This window comes from Mustela nigripes, chromosome 1, assembly GCF_022355385.1.
Source record: "Mustela nigripes isolate SB6536 chromosome 1, MUSNIG.SB6536, whole genome shotgun sequence".
NCBI lineage: Eukaryota > Metazoa > Chordata > Mammalia > Carnivora > Mustelidae > Mustela > Mustela nigripes.
Genome location: NC_081557.1, coordinates 60,618,047 through 60,636,224, shown reverse-complemented (window position 1 = coordinate 60,636,224; position 18,178 = coordinate 60,618,047). Strand labels below are relative to the sequence as shown.

The following is an 18,178-nucleotide window of genomic DNA, read 5'->3' as shown; positions in this document are numbered from 1 at the left end:
ATAGGCCCCACACCCAGCATGGAGCCCAATGAGGGGCTTGAATTCATGATACTGAGATCAAAAGTTTGATGCTCACCAGACTGAGCCACCCAGGCACCCCAGGTTAAGTAGTTCTTTAAAGAACATTGAAGGCGTACCTGCCTGGGCACTTGCTGTTCTATACAGGCCTTGTTGACCCAGATACCTCTGGGTGGAAGGAGATGCCTATTGGGTAAGCCATTGACAGTGCTGTTGCACTACATCTACTGAGATTAACAGAACCTTATCAAGCAGGGAGTCTTTTTTTTTTTTATCTTGGTCTCCTAAAAAAAGTTGGAATTTTGGGGAGGTGGCCAAGAATTGGCTTTTCTAATCATGTGCCCATCTCCCTAAGGAGAAGCTCAATTTTATTTTCTAAACACTAAAAACATCTGATTAAATTTAAGGGCCTAAGGCTGTACAGATGAGTCTTGCTACCTGATGCAGTTCTCTCTAAGCCTTCTGTTTATTTCACTTTGAAAAAATTAATCCAAGAAAACTTTTCCCTTGGACAGATCTCCCTGGTCGTTCATTACACATTCAACTAACCACAGTGCCGCCTTCCTCAACCACCTCACTCCTCAGTTCTACAAAGGGACTCATCTTAGCTATTTGCCAGATTGTGCCTATTGAATGCTATAATCCACTCCTATTTGTATTAGTTTAAAATAATCTTCTCTTTCATGTTTGAGATTGTTCATTACAGCATTGTTTGTAATAGCAAAATATTGGAAACAGCTTAAATACCATCAATAAAACACTGGTTAAATAAACTGTGGGCCCTTTATACTAGAGAATATATTGCAAATGTATTTTTTTAATAAAAGAAAACAGGGGCGCCTGGGTGGCTCAGTGCGTTATAGCCTCTGCCTTTGGCTCAGGTCATGATCCCAGGGTCCCAGAATCGAGCCTCACATTGGGCTCTCTGCTCAGCAGGGAGCCTTCTTCCCCCTCTCTCTCTGCTTGCCTCTCTGCCTACTTGTGATCTCTGTCTGTCAAATAAATAAATAAAATCTTAAAAAAAAAAACAAAAAAAAACAAGGGGCGCCTGGGTGGCTCAGTGGGTTAAGCCTCTGCCTTCAGCTCAGGTCATGATCCCAGTGTTCTGGGATTGAGCCCCACATCAGGCTCTCTGCTCAGCAGGGAGCCTGCTCCCCCCCCCCCTTCTGCCTCTCTGCCTACTTGTGATCTTTCTCTCTCTGTCAAATAAATAAATAAAATCTTTAAAAAAAAAAAAAAGGAAAAGGAAAGCTCTTTGTATATGGATATGAAAATATCTCCAGGATACAAGTAGGGAAAAAAACCAAACAGGGTACAGAATAATACCTGTAGCAACCTGTAGCATACTGTCTTCCACATAAGAGGAAAAGAGGAATAAGAATGCAAACATAGGGGCGCCTGGGTGGCTCAGTGGTTTTAAGTCTCTGCCTTCAGCTCAGGTCGTGATCTCAGGGTCCTGGGATTGAGCCCCACATTGGGCTCTCTACTCAGCAGGGAGCCTGCTTCCCCTTCTCTCTCTGCCTGCCTCTCTGCCTACTTGTGATCTCTCTCTGTCTATCAAATAAATAAATAAATAAAAATCTTAAAAAAAAAGAATGCAAACATATATTTAATTCCTTGTGCTTAAATACATATTGAAAATAATAAATACTAATAAAAGTGGTTATTAGTAGTATGGAGGGGTATGGGGACTGGAATGGTGAGGTATAGGACTGGGAAGGAAACTCAGTATATACCTCAGTATATACCGTTTTATGTCATTTGACTTTTTTTTTTTAAACGTATTATTTGTTTCAGGGTACGGGTCTATGATTCATCAGTCTTACACAATTCACAGTGCTCACCATAGCTCATACCCTCCCCAGTGCCCATCACCAGCAAACTTTAATTTGTTTCCTGAGATTAAGGGTCTCTTATGGGTTTTCTCCCTCTCTGGTTTTGTCTTATTTCATTTTTCTCTCCCCTCCCCTAGGATCCTCTGTCTTGTTATTCAAATTCCTTATATCAGTGATATGATACATGCATCATATGATAATTGTCTCTCTCAGACTTATTTCACTTAGCATAATGCCCTCTAGTTCCATCCACATCATTGCAAATGGCAAGATTTCAATTGTTTTGATGGCTGTGTAATATCCCATTATATATTTATACCACATCTTCTTTATCCATTCATCTGCTAATGGACATCTAGGCTCTTACCACAGGTTAGTTATGTGGACATTGTTGCTATAAACATTCGGGTGCATGTGCCCCTTCGGATCACTACATTTGTATCTTTAGGGTAAATACCCAGTAGTGCGATTGCTGGGTCATAGGGTAGCTCTATTTTCAACTTTCTGAGGAACCTCCATGCTGTTTTCCAGAGTGGCTGCACCAGCTTGCTTCCCACCAACAGTGTAGGAGGGTTCGTTCCCCTTTATCCACATCCTCACCAACATCTGTCGTTTCCTGACTTGTTAATTTTAGCCATTTTGACTGGTATGGGGTGGTATCTCATTGTGGTTTTGATTTGTATTTCCCTGTATATCATTTGACTTTTAAGCCATCTGAATGTATTACCTATTCAAAAAGACAACATAATTAAAAACAAAGAATCTTCCATTTTAACTGTTTAACTTCCTAGTAAGCTCTGTTTCTGTGTAGATGACTTAGAAGGCCTGCAGATTTTTCTCTCTCCAAGAGTTAAGTAGACAAAACATATTTTATATAGAGCCAAATATGGCCTGACAGATTTAGGTCAGGCCATTCAATTGAAAGCTGCTGCACTCACAAATGTTCAACAACACATGGCTAATAACAATTTCTTTCCCCCCCCGAATGCCATCTAAAGATGACTATTTCTCTCCCGAATTTAAAGGTTTGAATGTATTAACTTTTCTCATGGATTTTCTTATGTCTGTGTGACATGAATTTTAGATCTTAGAGAGAGTATTTTCTCATATATTAAAGCCTTTAGGCTGGTATTGGTTTTGCCCAAACAGACAAACAAGAGATGGTAGAGGGTAGGGCAAGCTAAGCAATTCTGATCTTTCCGTTTTAATAAGTTACTCATCTAATGTACCTCATTATTTATTGAAAGCCGTTAATTGGCCAGGTACTGTACCAGGTTCTGGGACACAATGTGAGCAAGGCAGAGACCTTATCCTCCTGATTCTCCCTCCTGGTGGGTGAAGTGGCAGTTAAGCTAAAGCCTGTTAAATGTGGTAAGAATTGCCCAAAACAAGAGATGAGGAAAACAGTAGACTATGGTAGCTCAGCAGCCTTCAGAGCATGTCCTGTTGCTGGTAAGAAACTGCCTTTCCCAGTAGTCATGCCACCCAGGGCTGCAGACTAAGCAGTCGCAGTAGACTCTTACCGCAGACCCTGCAGTCAGATTAATCTCATTATACTCACATCCATGTTTACCTCCGTCCCTGGCAGAAGTCTGAGCCTTCATAATCTGGCCCAGTCCTCCCCCCGCCTCCATCCCCACTCAAATCCTGCCACTAGGTCCTTTGAAAACCTAGATCTGTGATCAGCAAACTACCAAGGTATTAGAGCAGTGAATGAAGGAATGTACTGGCATCAGACCGTCTGGTCATTTACTGGGGGACCTCATACTGGATGAAGCTAGAGAACAGAGCTAAAACTTTCAGTGAATGAGAGATATGACCAGAAGATGGCATGAATTTCACACTGGTGTAACCATAAAGAGAAAAAATTATCTGAATTTAGGAAAGAGGTTTTTGGTTTTTTTTTAAGATTTTATTTATTTATTAGAGAGAGGAGTAATAGCACAAAGGGAGAATGAGAAGGAAGAGCAGACTCCCTGCTGAGTGCAGAGAGCCTGATATGGGGCTCTATCCCAGGACCCTGAGATTATGACATGAGCTGAAGGCAGATGCTTCACCAACTGAGCCACCCAGGCATCCTAGAAAACAGCTTTTTTAAAGGAATATCCTTAATAGGCAATATTCCAAGGAAAACTAGAATCACAACCAAATCATTAGTTTTATGGTTAGTTGTAATATTGGCATTATTTTAAAACTATTATATTTTTAAAGTATTTTTTAAACTGTCATACATATGAGTTTTGTATATCATATGTATGAGAGAGAATGAGGCTAAAGCAAAACTAATTATATTCGTGTTGCTAGGCACAAAATTTTCAGTGTGCCTGTTAAGATAGTAAAAAGTAGAGTAAAGCATTTGATGTTAAATTTGAATAAAAAATATCAGTCTAAATCTATGGGCAGTTTTTCTTTGAAAAAATAGATATGTCCCAGCTCTGTCAACTGAAAGGCCTAATTTCAGTGACAGTCTGATATGAGCATCCCTCAGGCCCAGTTTGTGGCTTCCAAAAACTCTTTTCCATTAAAACGAAGGACTCTTTGGAGAAAGGGCTAATTCCAGATCTGTAGCTGGAAACGTACACAATGAACCTGATACAGTTAGTTGTACCAGCAAGCAAGTAAACTGTCAAAGACTAACACAGTTCTCTTAACAAGACCTGAGAATCAAGTTGGAGAGGTTCCCAATGGCTAAAAATGAATAATTTGACTACAAAAACAACTGCAATTGAGTGAAACAAAACTGAATATTTTAAAATCTGTGAGTTCATTATGATACATAAAAAAGACAAACAGTAGCAATAATAAAAACAACAACAAATGCAAAGCTCATTCGTTACTAACTGAAAAGTCACTATTAAAAGGAATTAATTGATCATTTATCTTCCTTTTCCTGTTCCCTGTATTTTAGGGTGACAAAATGGCCCCTATGTGATGAAACATAGTTGTTTTTCAGAGAATCCCAGGTAATTAAAGGAATAAAAGAAGTTAAAAGGCATTATTTTATAACCCGTAGTGAAATAATTTATTCAGGCACTGATCATCATTAGGTGAAACTATTAAGAGAAAGGTTAATGGAGACTTTTACAAGGGAGGAGGAATTAGAGTGTCGCCATTTGAAAACTCCATCATTCTTAGTGTCACTAAAAACAGGAAAGCTAAACATGCATGTGCTGTCGGATGCCTGAGAATGTGCACCTTTTCTTCTAGGAAGCGTTCTGGCCATAAATGTGTGAAGCGAACTAGGCCTGGAAGTAATTTCCCACTTACAGGACTGATGGGGCTAATGGGAGAATTAAAATGGCACCACAAGAAGGCAAACAAACAAATCTAGAATATGGGATATTCAGTAAAACAACTGGCCTGATTCTTCAGTCAAATGGCACTGGGGAAAAGGGGTGGAGGGGATGCCGTCCTAGAACAAAAGAGAATTAAGAGACATACGAGGAAATGGAATGCATAGAATTGTTTGGATCCTGATTTAACCAAGCCATCTATAGATAGAAATTGTGGAACAACTGAATATTGACTGGGTTCAAATGATACCAAGAAATCCATAGTAATGTTACTGGTTGCAATCATGACATTGTGGTTATAGGAAAAAATGACCTTAGAGTTAAAAATGCGTAGTGACACATGTAAGGATAAAAATGACATGATTTCTAGGGGAGTCTGGGTGGCTCAGTTAGGTCATGATCTCGGCATCCTGGGATTGAGCCCTGCATTGGGCTCTCTGCTCGGCCGGAAGCCTGCTTCCCCTCCACCCTCCCTGCCTGTCTGCCTACTTGTGATCTCTGTCTGTCAAGTAAATAAATAAAATCTTTTTAAAAAAGGACATGATGTCTGGAATTTTTACCTTAAAATACTTGAGCAAAAAGAGGCAGGGAGATTGCACAAGTGTGGCAAAATCCTGATAGTACTTAAACCTGGATGAGGAATATATAGGGATTCGGTATACCCTTTACTTTTGCCTATGATTGCAAATTGTAAATATTTAAAAAAAGATTTTAAAAGGCTGAGGTTTCTGAAGGAATGAAGAAGAGAAATAATTTGGAATTGGCAATAGAAAACTAGGAGAGCTCAGCCAAGTTTCAGCTCTGGGGTGCCTGGGGTGAGAGATGAGGAGTGGAGTCTTTCCTATCAGCACATGAAAAGTCCTGCTTTTGCCCTTCCAAATCTCTATCCTTGAAACTTCTACACCTGCTGTCCCTTCCCCCCAAAGCAGTAATTCTCAACTTCAGTGGCAGCAACTGTGGGGCTTGATTAATTGGGAGACATCCCAGTACTTTGTTACTATTTTAGTTGATTATAAATGTTGGTCATTTTTAAAGAAAACAAATCTGATTCCAAGATTAGTCCACGATAGTGTTACTTTCATCCATTTGCATTTAGAAATGCTCTCTTGAGAGGAGGACAAAGGAATGGAAATATAGCTAGCACACTGGGGATTGCACATAAGCCATGCGAATATGCAGCGCTTGTAAAGATAATCCTGCAATGCCCAAACACTGTCAATCCCACAGTCTTCAATTTTCATTCAGTAAGAGCTTCTCATGGTTTTACTTCCTGCTCCTCACAGATTATACTTTCATGGATGAATAGGCAAACTAGATTAAAACGAGCGTTTGGGCCTCTGTAGCGCTACTATCCAATTCTGATTTACCTGCATTCCCTAACATCTCTGCTCCAATCCTCTGCCATAGAAAATCCAGTAAATGCAGGCATTAGTGCTGAAGTCATGGTCTTCATAGAGGACTTGATAGATCGGTATTCATCATTTATTTCAATCCCTCTTTTAAAGTGCTTTCCCCCCTATTACAAAAATGGAAAAGCTGTAACAAAAGAAACACAGGAGCAAACTCTATTTGCCAGACCTCGCTGCAGTGCTGTTATATTTGGAAGATGCAAATAAGGTAGGGGCCCTCCCCCTGGCCCCCCTCCCTCCCTGCTTTGGCTGTTGTTGCTGCCAGGCGTATTCTTAGAAACACTGGGTATTTCTGCAACAACATCCCTATATTCATTCACTAGTTTTATGGGATAGAGTTTTATATATAGCTAGCTCCCTAATCATTAGATAGTACCTAATGATTCTTGTCTCCTAGTATTCAATTCTCGTGTAGTCCCCTTTCACGGGAAGTAAAGTCTGTGTGACCAATAGATTACTAAAGAAGTGATTGCATGTGACTTCTGAGGCCAGGTCATAAAAGACATTGCTGCCTCTTCCTTGGTGTCTGGGACCATTCACTCTGGGGGAAGCCAGCCACCATGCAGTGTTGATATTCACTCAACCAATGGAGAGGCCCACATTGGAAGGGGACCTGAATTTTCCTCCAGCCATCTCAGAGGTCGATATCTAGCCCCAGTCAAGCCCACAGATGACTGCCTCTCCAGCCAAAATCTGAATTCCATGAAAATTCTAGAGCCAAACTGCATAACAAAAGCACTTGAAAATTTCTGACCAACAGAAACTTCAAGAGATAATGTTTATTATGAGTTTAAGCCACAGCCATAAGCAAATATCTACTGTTGTTTTAAGATTTTGGGTAATTTGTTAGGCTGCAATAGATAATACAGGGGGTGGAGAGTGTGGGCAGTAGTCATGCACTTGGACCCAAATCCCAGTTTTCTATTTTACCACTTTCCCAACTGGGGCAGAGATAGCAGGTCCCTATCAGGCCTGTTTGGCTACTTTGTACTGAGAAGCATTCTTGGTCATGCAGCATAGTGTCTACTCCTCCAGTCCTCCCAATGACTTCATGTGCACACATTCTCAGCATTACTAAGTTTTCTGCTTAAAATAGCCAGGTTGGTTTCTCCATCTGAAATTAACAGCGAGACACTAGAGACATTCCTGTTAAAGTCAGAAATAAGACAATTGACAGTATTATTTAACATCAAGGCAGAAGTATTTCATGATCAGTCAAGATAATAAAAAGAGTATTGCAAAGGAGGAGGCGAAATTGTTATTATATATAATAAGGTGATGTAACCGTCTACCAGGAATAAATTGAAAATAAAAACTATCAAGAATTTTCAGTGGAATAATCAGTAAAAAATTTAACAAGGAAGATCAAAAAGATTTCCTTTGCAGCAACAATAACCACTTAGAAAATATAAAGAAATAATGCAGCCCAGTAGCAAAAAGTACATAAAATAACTTGGAAAAATAAACTAATAAGTTCAATGCAATGTCCATGAAAATTCCAGCTCTTTTTGAACTTGGAAAAGTCCATGTTATGATGTTATCTGGAAGGTTCTTTCTTTATTATTCTAGATACCATAGGCTTTTTTTTTTTTTTTTTTTTTTTTTTTTTTGCCCTTTGCGGAATTGTTGTCTTTTAGTTGAGCTTTGTGTTATGCCTTCCACTGAAACTGGAGACCTTCATTTATTCATTCAACAAATATTTATTGAAGTCTAAGCTGTGGCAGGTACTATTCTGGAGATTTGGGATCTATCAGAGTCCAACTTCCCTGACATTTGATTTCTAAGAAACAACCATATAAACATAGCTATTCGTTGAGGCTCTTTGCTACTTTATTCATTATCCCAAAGAGAAGTTTCTTAAGACCGTAGAACTGGAAAAGTGGCTAAGGAATTCATATAAAGTTTACTCATGAGCAAACAAAGTAAAATTTCTTCTTTTGATTTGCCATGGAAGCTTAGTTTATTATTAGCTCAACTTGAGTAACTATAAGATTTTATGTCTATCTTATTCCAATACAAGCTTTCCCCTCTTTGGAACTCCTTATCTTCCTATTTCATCTAGATTTTCACTAGCTTTGCTTTTTAAAATTTTGAATTTTTTTGTTTCATTGTATTTTACTGTACTTCTGAACTGCTTCAAATCTCAAATACCTTGTGCAATTAGAGGAACAATATTACACCAAGAAGAAACAGAAATATCCAGAATGTGGTGCCCTTTTTTTTTTTTTTTTAAGATTTTATTTATTTACTTGAGGGGGAGAGAGTGTGAGAGAGAGCATTAGAGGGGAAAAGGTCAGAGGGAGAAGCAGACTTCCCACCAAGCTGGGACCCAGATTCAGGACGGGATCCTGGGACTCCAGAGTCATGACCTGAGTAGAAGGCAGTCGCTTAACCAACCAAGCCACCCAGGCGCCCCAGAATGTGGTGCATTTTTAAGACAACTAACTGCTCTTGTCTCTTCAAAAAGCCAATATTAAGAAAAGCTAAATAATACAAAGGACTCTTTTAGAGTGAGAAATGGGGGGAAAAGAAAAACTTTATAAAAACATAACCAAATGCAGTACATGACACTTGATTGGATCCTGGCTCAAAGTAAAGTATCCTCTATAAAAGATTATTATGAGGAAAGCTGAAGGAATTTGAATATGGCATGGATAATAGATAATGTTAGCAAATGATCGTTAATTTTCTCAAGACCTTATATTAGTGTTATGATTATGAAAGAGAATGTTCTTCTTCTTCTTCTTTTTTTTTTTTTTTAAAGATTTTATTTATTTATTTGACAGAGAGAGATCACAAGTAGGCAGAGAGGCAGGGAAGCAGCCTCCCTGCCCAGCAGAGAGCCGGATGCGGGGCTCCATCCCAAGACCCCAGGATCATGACCTGAGTGGAAGGCAGAGGCTTTAACCAACTGAGCCACCCAGGTGCCCCGAGAATGTTCTTATTCTTAAAGATATATAATTAAGTATGTTGGGGTCATGTGTCTGGTCTGCAACTTTGGGATGACTCGGCAAAAAAAAATTGTATTTTACAAACATTTACAAACAGATCAAGCATATGTGGCAAATGTTAATTGTTGAATTGTTGTGTCTGGGTATTGGATAGTATTGCAGAATTAGTGTGGATACCGTATTGTTGTTCACATATTCTGTGAAATATTTGGAAATTTTTAAAGTTATATATATCTTTTTATTATGCACAGATAAAAGATATAAAACTTCTGTTATTATAAAACTGAGAATACTTAAGTGATTTCCTATGCAGTAACACGTCTAGGGAAAGAGACTGATACTTTAACTTTCTATGGGGTTTAAATTTAGAGACCCTATTATTATGGTTCAACTATCACTAGAACCACTAGAGATGATTGCTAGAATTTTGATGTCCAATGTTACACAGACCCATTTTTGGGTAATTTACATATTCATTACTCCCTGAGTAGTAGTTTCACACACCTGATTTTGAGAATCATTATCTTAGATTTTATATTCTGCATTTACACTTCCTAACATATTCGTCTCAGATGGCAATTTTTTTTTTTTTAAGATTTTATTTATTTTTCAGAGAGAGAGAGTATGTGCGTGGGTGAGCATAAGCAGGGGCAGGGGTGAGGGAGAGGAAGGAGGGTCTCTGCTGAGCAAGGAGCCTGAGGCAGGATTAGGACACTAGGACACTAGGATCAGGACCTGAGCTGAAGGTGAGCTGAAGGCAGACGTTTAACCAGATGAGCCACCCAGGTGTCCCTCAAATGGCAATTTTCTTATATTTGGAAAATATGCTTCAGGAATAATTTTTTAAATGAATCAATAAAACCTTATGTTAAAACCATTTCAAGGAATTATAAACTCTACCTGACAGAGATGTATCTTTTGTTCGTTATATTTTAGTATGGAGAAGAGATCACAGCATTGTCACAAGACTTAAGGGGGAAGAAACTTCTGAAATTCCTAAAGAACATTTAGTTGAAACCCCAGAGTTCTAAGGAGAAGAGTTTCCCTCTATAGCCCATTTCAGTATTTATTTTTTAAATCAGAATTTTTTATGATTTCAAGTAAAGTCAATGTCAGAGAAAATATGATCCTGAAACCCTGATCAGAATAAATAAAATATAAAATGTAAAAAACTAATTTAAAAACCCGTGGTTATCAAAACTAAGCACGTTCATAAAATGGCCAACGCAATACAGAAAAGAATACAACAGAGCTGTTCAACCTGGCCGCGGGGTTTTTAAGGGTACTCTTTTTACCCTGATAGATGAAAAACAGCAACAAAATCAGGCTCACTCAGGAAAAACCAGAAACTATTCTATTTAGAATGTGATTAATAGTCCTTTTCAGAAAAACAAAAAACAAAAAAAATGTCGGTTTCATGACACCCGCCCCCCAGCCCCCGCCATACAACAAACAGGAAAAAAGTCACACACACCATTCACTCAACAAAACGACCTCTGTTAACACAACCGGCAATACAACCATCACTCACACCGTGAGATGGTGGCATTACAAAGACTGGCACGCATGTGCGCACCCACGCGTGCTCACGATCACGCCCACTACAGAACACACACAGAAAATAGGTTTGCAATATTATCACCGACAAGGACAAGACGATTTTTTGGTTGTTGTTTAGAAAATGCATAGAAATGGCTTAGACATTTTAATAAAATTAGTATGATAAAAATTTGGAAAAATTATGTTGAATGACTTATTTACCTCTCTCTCTCTTTTTTTTCCCCTGGTACTCTGTTGGGTGAAAGGATTGCGCGTTACAAACGGAAAGGGAAAGGAGCAATTTCAGGCGGTATCTGATCACCAGTCGTAAAATTCCAGGGAAAAGCAGGATAACTTTAAGATTATTTGTAAATTTGGTATTTAAAAGTTCAATTCTGAGAGAGAGTAGTTTCACTTGAAGTTGGAAGCCTGAATACGGAAGCTCGAAAAGCGAAGGCGGAGAGAGTAGACTGTCTCTCAATAAATTCAGGTTTTGTTATTTTTGCCGCTTGCGGACTATGACATCACTGGAAAGCTGAAATTACTCCCATTCCAGACCTCACTGAACTCTCGCGATACTAGAGCCCTGTGGAGCGCGAAACGCCGTGGGAGGGGCTGGGGTGAGATCGACTGACTTCCGGCCAGGCCGTTGTCTGGGTGGCGCGGTCGAGTCATCGCTGGGCCTCGCAGCTTCGATCTCCCATCCCTCCCCCCCGCCCCGGCGCGGGGGGTCGACCAGCCGAGTGGGGTGGGAGGTGACTCGGACCTTCCCCTTCGTTCCGCTCTGGTCAGCTCCCTGGCCCCCCGCGCTGGGGTCCCTGGGGCCCGCGAGGCCCGGTCTGAGGGGCCGGGGCCTACGTGGGCCCGCCGCTGGGCCCCATGAGGCATAGCCTGACCAAACTGCTGGCGGCCTCGGGCAGCGACTCCCCAACCCGCAGCGAGAGCCCGGCTCCAGCCGCGACCTGCTTGCTGCCCCCGGACTTGACCCGGGCGGCGGCGACAGCGGCAGCGGCGGCGGCAGAGGAGGAAGAGACGGCGGCGGCCGGATCTCCCGGCCGCAAACAGCCGTGCGGCGACGAGGGCGAGTTGGAGGCCGGGAGGGGGGGCCGCGGCGGCGTGGCCGTGCGCGCGCCCTCGCCCGAGGAGATGGAGGAGGAGGCGATCGCCAGCGTCCCGGGGGAGGAGACGGAGGACATGGACTTTCTCTCCGGGCTGGAACTGGCAGATCTGCTGGACCCCCGGCAGCCGGACTGGCACCTGGAGCCCGGGCTCAGCTCGCCCGGGCCTCTCTCCTCGTCCGGCGGAGGCTCGGATAGCGGCGGCCTGTGGAGAGGGGACGACGACGACGAGGCCGCGGCTGCCGAGATGCAGCGCTTTTCCGACCTGCTGCAGAGGCTATTAAACGGCATCGGAGGCTGCAGCAGCGGCAGTGACAGTGGCAGCGGCGAAAAGAGGCGGAGAAAGTCCCCAGGAGGAGGCGGCGGCAGCAGCGGCAACGACAGCAACCAGGCGGCGACAAAGAGTCCCCGGAAGGCGGCGGCGGCTGCTGCCCGTCTTAATCGGCTGAAGAAGAAGGAGTACGTGATGGGGCTGGAAAGTCGAGTCCGGGGTCTGGCAGCCGAGAACCAGGAGCTGCGGGCCGAGAATCGGGAGCTGGGCAAGCGCGTGCAGGCACTGCAGGAGGAGAGTCGCTACCTACGGGCCGTCTTAGCCAACGAGACCGGACTGGCTCGCTTGCTGAGCCGGCTGAGCGGCGTGGGACTGCGGCTGACTACCTCGCTCTTCAGAGACTCGCCCGCCGGTGACCATGACTACGCTCTGCCCGTGGGAAAGCAGCAGCAGGACCTGCTGGAAGAGGACGACTCAGCGGGAGGAGTGTGTCTTCATGTGGACAAGGATAAGGTGTCGGTGGAGTTCTGCTCGGCGTGCGCTCGGAAGGCGTCGTCTTCTCTTAAAATGTAGGGTCAAGTAATCTGCTCTTTATCCGCGTTTACCCCTTTCAACTCCCTTACACCATGTAAAACACCTTAGTGGGACATCTTCACTGGACACATTTCAGAGGAGGAAAAAGTAATATTGAATCTTTAAGTGTTTAGCTAAAAGCATGAATGTGACACTGTAACCAACTCCTAATGATAACATGTGACTATTAAATCTCTCTGACAGTTTCTTTTTTAGGTGATTTCCTTCCTGCCAGGCTCCGTTGTAGGGGTTACAGAACAGTCGTTCCCGCCTCACAACCTGGTAAGGATCCATCTCTTCACGTAACGCTCATGCTCTGCTGCTTAGTCTACTTTAATGGGCAACATCTCAATTTGTGTGCGTGTGGGGTTTTTTTTTTTTTTTTCTTTTTTCGAAGGTGGGAGGGGAAATCTAATTTGGGCCCTGTCCACCCTGGAAACAGACTTGTGCTGGTCAATAATGTATTTAAGATGCTTTTTATGGTTGAAATAGCTGTTAATGTGTCCCCTTGTTCAGACTTGCGTGTACCTAGCTCTTCTGTCCCCAGTGTGGACATGGCCTTGGATGACATCGGTTCCAACTGTACACTGAAAGCTGCTAATAGAGATACAGTTTGGAGACAGTGAAACAGGTGAAGTTGAATGGAAGTTCCGAGTTGTACAAGGTGCAAATTGGAATTCCAATTTTAGAGCAACTTTTTAGAGGTTGACAATAAGTATTTGGGCTTGCACAAATGTGATAGTTATTTTGCTGGAGATGACAGAAATATCTTAAAATATTTGGGTATGCCTTTTAGTTTTCAGTAGGAGATCTAGAAATACAATCTAGAGTAAAAGATTTTAATATCTCACCACTAAAGAAGTTGGAAAATAACATGCATCTCTGTTAATTAATTGAAGGAGAATGAGAATGGATAATGAAATGTTTCTTTGAGGACCAGCACAGTGATTACCCTATCACTGACTATAAATAAATTGTTGAACACCTTTACTTTTGTTGTATTAAAATTTAGGTTAAATTTATGTATGATTAGATATTGAACGTTGTGAAATGTGAATGAAAACGTGTAAAGTGAGGCTTCACAAAGAATCTTACTCTCCTTATTTCAAAGGTTTTTGTCCTATTTAAAAATAATTTTTGAAATTGAGTGGTTCTGGCTACCTAAGGACACGATTGACACTTTTTCCAAAGATGGGACATATTCTTCCCTTGAAGTACTGTATTATTCATTGTCCAATTGTATAGATTTAGTGTCCTTCAGTGTAAGAGGCATTAAGAAATTCTTTGTGAAACATCACTGTTTGATAAAGTATATACATATTTAGCATCCTTGTTTTTCTTTGTGCTAAAGTGGATACAGCTGTTGGGGCAGAAGAGACGGGACCAGCTGCTGGCCACATTTCCTGCTTTATTTTAAAAGGTAGTATAAGAAATGAGGAAAAAGAGGTAATATCAGGGCTTCTGCTGTCTTTTATTTTAAAATGTTCATAATTAAAAAGTATTTTCCAGCAGTCCAAAGATGTAAGTTATCTTACACATGTTTTATTTTGTTGTTATTTGGTTATAAAAATGGAATCCTTGTTCTTGCACAACTGTAAATGTTTTGTTGCTAGATAACACAATTTGAGACCTAACTCGGTCTCTGGTTTCCAGTGCATTACAGCATATTTTGTAAAATCACCTACTGCACTTGAGCATGAATGGGTAGTAGCCAAATTCACAACCTGGAGTGATGAACCTGCTTATACCTAAGTGCAGGAGCAAGCCCCTCACAATGCAGCTGCATGGATTTTTAGTGCCTACTGAATTATATATATATATATATATATAAACCAAAAGTAGTTGGAAAAATTATTTGAAATGACTAATTTGTGCTATCTCTATGGAATATGTTAAATGTAGCTTTTTGAAACAGAAGCCTTGAATTGAAATTTAATTAATACTTGAACGAACATTTTTGTATATATTTCTTTGTATATAATTTTGTGCAGTACCAATGACAAAAATACGGTGTCATAATAAAACCAGGTTTGTTGATCTTTCAGTTATGGGCTCAAAGAATTTATTCATCTCTAACATGACATTGGAAAATAATGGATGAAAATAGGAAAAATGATTGTTGTTAATGCTGACTGTGGGTCTTAAAAGGTTCTGGAAGCAGTAAGTGTGTTTTTCTAAAACCATTCCCTTGGAATATTTTCTTCTAATGTCAGTGCTTTTCCTGCATTATTTGAAGTTCGGGGCTGGGGAGAAACAGTAGTCAAAGCTTTCTGAATTGGGATGCTTTGAAAATTCCAAGTGTAGATTTTTAGGATGTCATTTTATAAATGGCAGTTTTTGGAATTACTTGATTAAGAACTTTTGAAAATGGAGATTAGGATTGCCTATTTTTAAAGCTGCTTTGTTAGGCTCCTTGTTTTAACTGTCTTTTCTTAGTTTCCATTTCATTCTTTTTTTTTTTCCTTTTCTAATTTTGGTGACTTAGTGATTTTGTCATTTTTTACATCAACTTCATGGTCTTGTTTTTACATGGTATTGCATGTATTTAGGACCTATTTAACAGGGGGTTTAAATAAATTTGATCATATTTATGTGTAAGCACATTTTACTGTAAATGTTTGGGTTTCTGAATTTACAACAGATCTGTTTATTTCAGTATGTAGTAAACAATATCTTAAAGTGTCCTATTCACTACTTGTTAATTAAAAAAAGTTATGATTAATATGAAACTGTTGTCTTACTATTTTTAGAAAATTGTGTTCTAAATGATTAGTAGTTGGATAAAGGAGATTTCTGGAATATATGGATTGCGTTGAAATTTTAAGGTTTGGCTCTATTTACTGTAGAGGTTGAAAACATCTTAGTATTTGGGGAACTTTTTTTTTTTTCATCATCTTTCCTAATTGCCTCTATGGCAAAATGATACAGAATTAGTGTAAAGAGGGTAGCTTTTTGATACTTGTTTTCTGATGGTGACAGGAATTCATACATTAATTGAACTAACACACCATATTGACCTCCTATTTCTATCATATTGACTTACTGTTTCTGCACTTTCTTGACCAGTTCTAACTAAAAAGGTCCACGTTTGTTAAAATGTCACACCTCTGATATCCGGCAAAAAGTGTTCGAAATATTTTAAATATTTGTGCATTTTGTAATCACTAAATTAATCTCTTTCTCTTCTCTTTAAACAGCTTAGCAGTGTCTGCAAAAACGAATCTTTTCCTACAACCTGTTAACTGACTGGACTGATGGTAACAAAGTAATTGTGGGAGCCATGTCGGTCAAAAATTTGGCATCTGCTGAAAAAAAATGAATGCCATTTTCAAGTTCCCAAATTACTTCTATACTGATTTCACTTTCCAGATTTCACTTTCCAGAAATGGAGATATGAAAAGATTCTCTGGAATCCTTGAAAGACTTACTAGAAATACATGAGACTAAGTTAATTTTGGAACAAAATTATACTTTTTTTTTTTTTTTTTTTTTGGTCTTTCATGGGAGTGATGATCAGTTCTTTGCATAACTTAAAAATTGTAACTGTTGGAGAAGAGAATTGCAGTATTTCATCAAGGAATATTAGATTCTTTACATAATCAAGAACACATTCTATGGAATAACATTCAGTGGTGTAGAATTACATAAACAGGCCATCAGGGATCACAAAGCATATCATGAGTCTGTATTTATTTCCTGGAACTTGAGAGCTAATCTTCAGTATAGGCAGACCTTGCTGAGTAGAATATAAAAGTTAATGTAAAGTCCTTAACTATAAAGAGTAGTCTTTTTAAAATAGATGCATTGATGTGTCATGTGTATCTTTGAAAAAATTATGACTGAATATGTGAGTAGTTATTTGCAATTCAGGGTAATAGGATGTTCGCATTCTGAGGTTTTGGCTTCTTGAGTTTTCTCTGAGTACTTGACACTTTTTGACTATTTTGAGGTTTCTAATGAATGGTATCCTAGTTTCTGATGTTATATATTAAAATGTCACCAGTGTTATGTAAGGGCTTTAGTATTTTGGATGATGGGAGTGTTTTTTTTCCACATAATATGGTTGTTTTACTTAATTGAAACATTTTTCCAGTTTATTACAAGTGTGAAAAAACACTCAACTCTGGATTGTTTATTTCATTTTTGTTGGATTATGTTAATGCATTCTTTCGTCTGGTCTAGACTGAGTCATTTTATCTTAATTGACTCATTGGGAAGTGTGCAGATGAGAGGTGGGAGGGGTAGGAGATTGGCCCAGAATGATTTATCATAATAACTATACAGTTTGGTTATTGTATGATACTATACTAAACCTATTAAACCCACTCTGTTTCTTATAATCTAAATTTAGTCAGTGTCTGTGATGCGAGGCAGCAAAGAGCATGCCCACTGGCTTATACTTAGCTGATGGATGCTTCTAGGATACAAACGCTACAGCTAGTGTAATTCTACAACCAAAGATTTGGCATTAACAATAGTTGATGACAATTAAGAATGGAGTGATTCACTGACAATGAGTAATTACCTTTAAAAATTTGTGATCACCTAGTTCAGCATTTTGAAGTACTAGTTTAAGGTCTCACTAATTTAATCAGATTTTTAAAGCTAACTAATCTGATTCTTGAAAGTTGAATAGGCAGTAAAATACTTTGAAGTGTTTTTTCCCCCACACTCATTGTCAACACAAAGTTTTGAGACCTTTCCAAATGTTTATATTTTTATATTTTACTGTGCAGCTTTTCCTTCAGAAACCAGTTAGTTACCACCTAAGCAAGGGACAAAATGGGGAGGTCTTCCACTAGAAACTTGGAAAATGTTTTGTGTGGCCAACACAGTATTTTTCACATATTTGAATTTGACTGTCTCAGTCCTCTCTGGCAGTTACTTGTTATTGTCTTACCATACCATACTGCTCTCAGCTATGACCTAGACTACAATGGTCATTTACTTTCAGTTTTGAAATGGAGAAAAATGAAACTGGAAGTAATTTAAATTCAGAAAGTAAATGACTATTATTAGGAATATAGATTCAATCCCTCTAAGAAGTTGGGAAGGAATATAGATTCAATATTAGAGGAATATAGATTCAATATTAGAGAAAAATAAGTATTTTAAAAAACACATAGATTATAATAGTTGCTTGTGACCTTGGCTTTGCTCCTTTCATTGCT

At 39.7% G+C, this 18,178-nt stretch overlaps 1 protein-coding gene across 7 annotated transcripts; it reads left to right on the top strand.

The window, feature by feature from the left end:
* The first annotated feature begins 11,840 nt into the window (after positions 1-11,840).
* On the top strand, positions 11,841-17,123 carry CREBZF (CREB/ATF bZIP transcription factor). Of its 7 annotated transcripts, none has more exons than XM_059412148.1 (4): positions 11,841-13,003; positions 13,212-13,289; positions 14,359-14,427; positions 16,205-17,123. In XM_059412148.1, the coding sequence occupies exons 1-2, from the start codon at positions 11,925-11,927 to the stop codon at positions 13,225-13,227; spliced, it is 1,095 nt and encodes a 364-aa protein (XP_059268131.1). In that variant the 5' UTR covers positions 11,841-11,924; the 3' UTR covers positions 13,228-13,289; positions 14,359-14,427; positions 16,205-17,123. The 7 variants fall into 7 exon arrangements, with proteins under 7 accessions (XP_059268131.1, XP_059268120.1, XP_059268113.1 ...); XM_059412137.1 differs by having other exon boundaries at positions 15,053-17,123; XM_059412130.1 differs by having other exon boundaries at positions 14,359-15,167; positions 16,205-16,807.
* Positions 17,124-18,178: the final 1,055 nt, after the last annotated feature.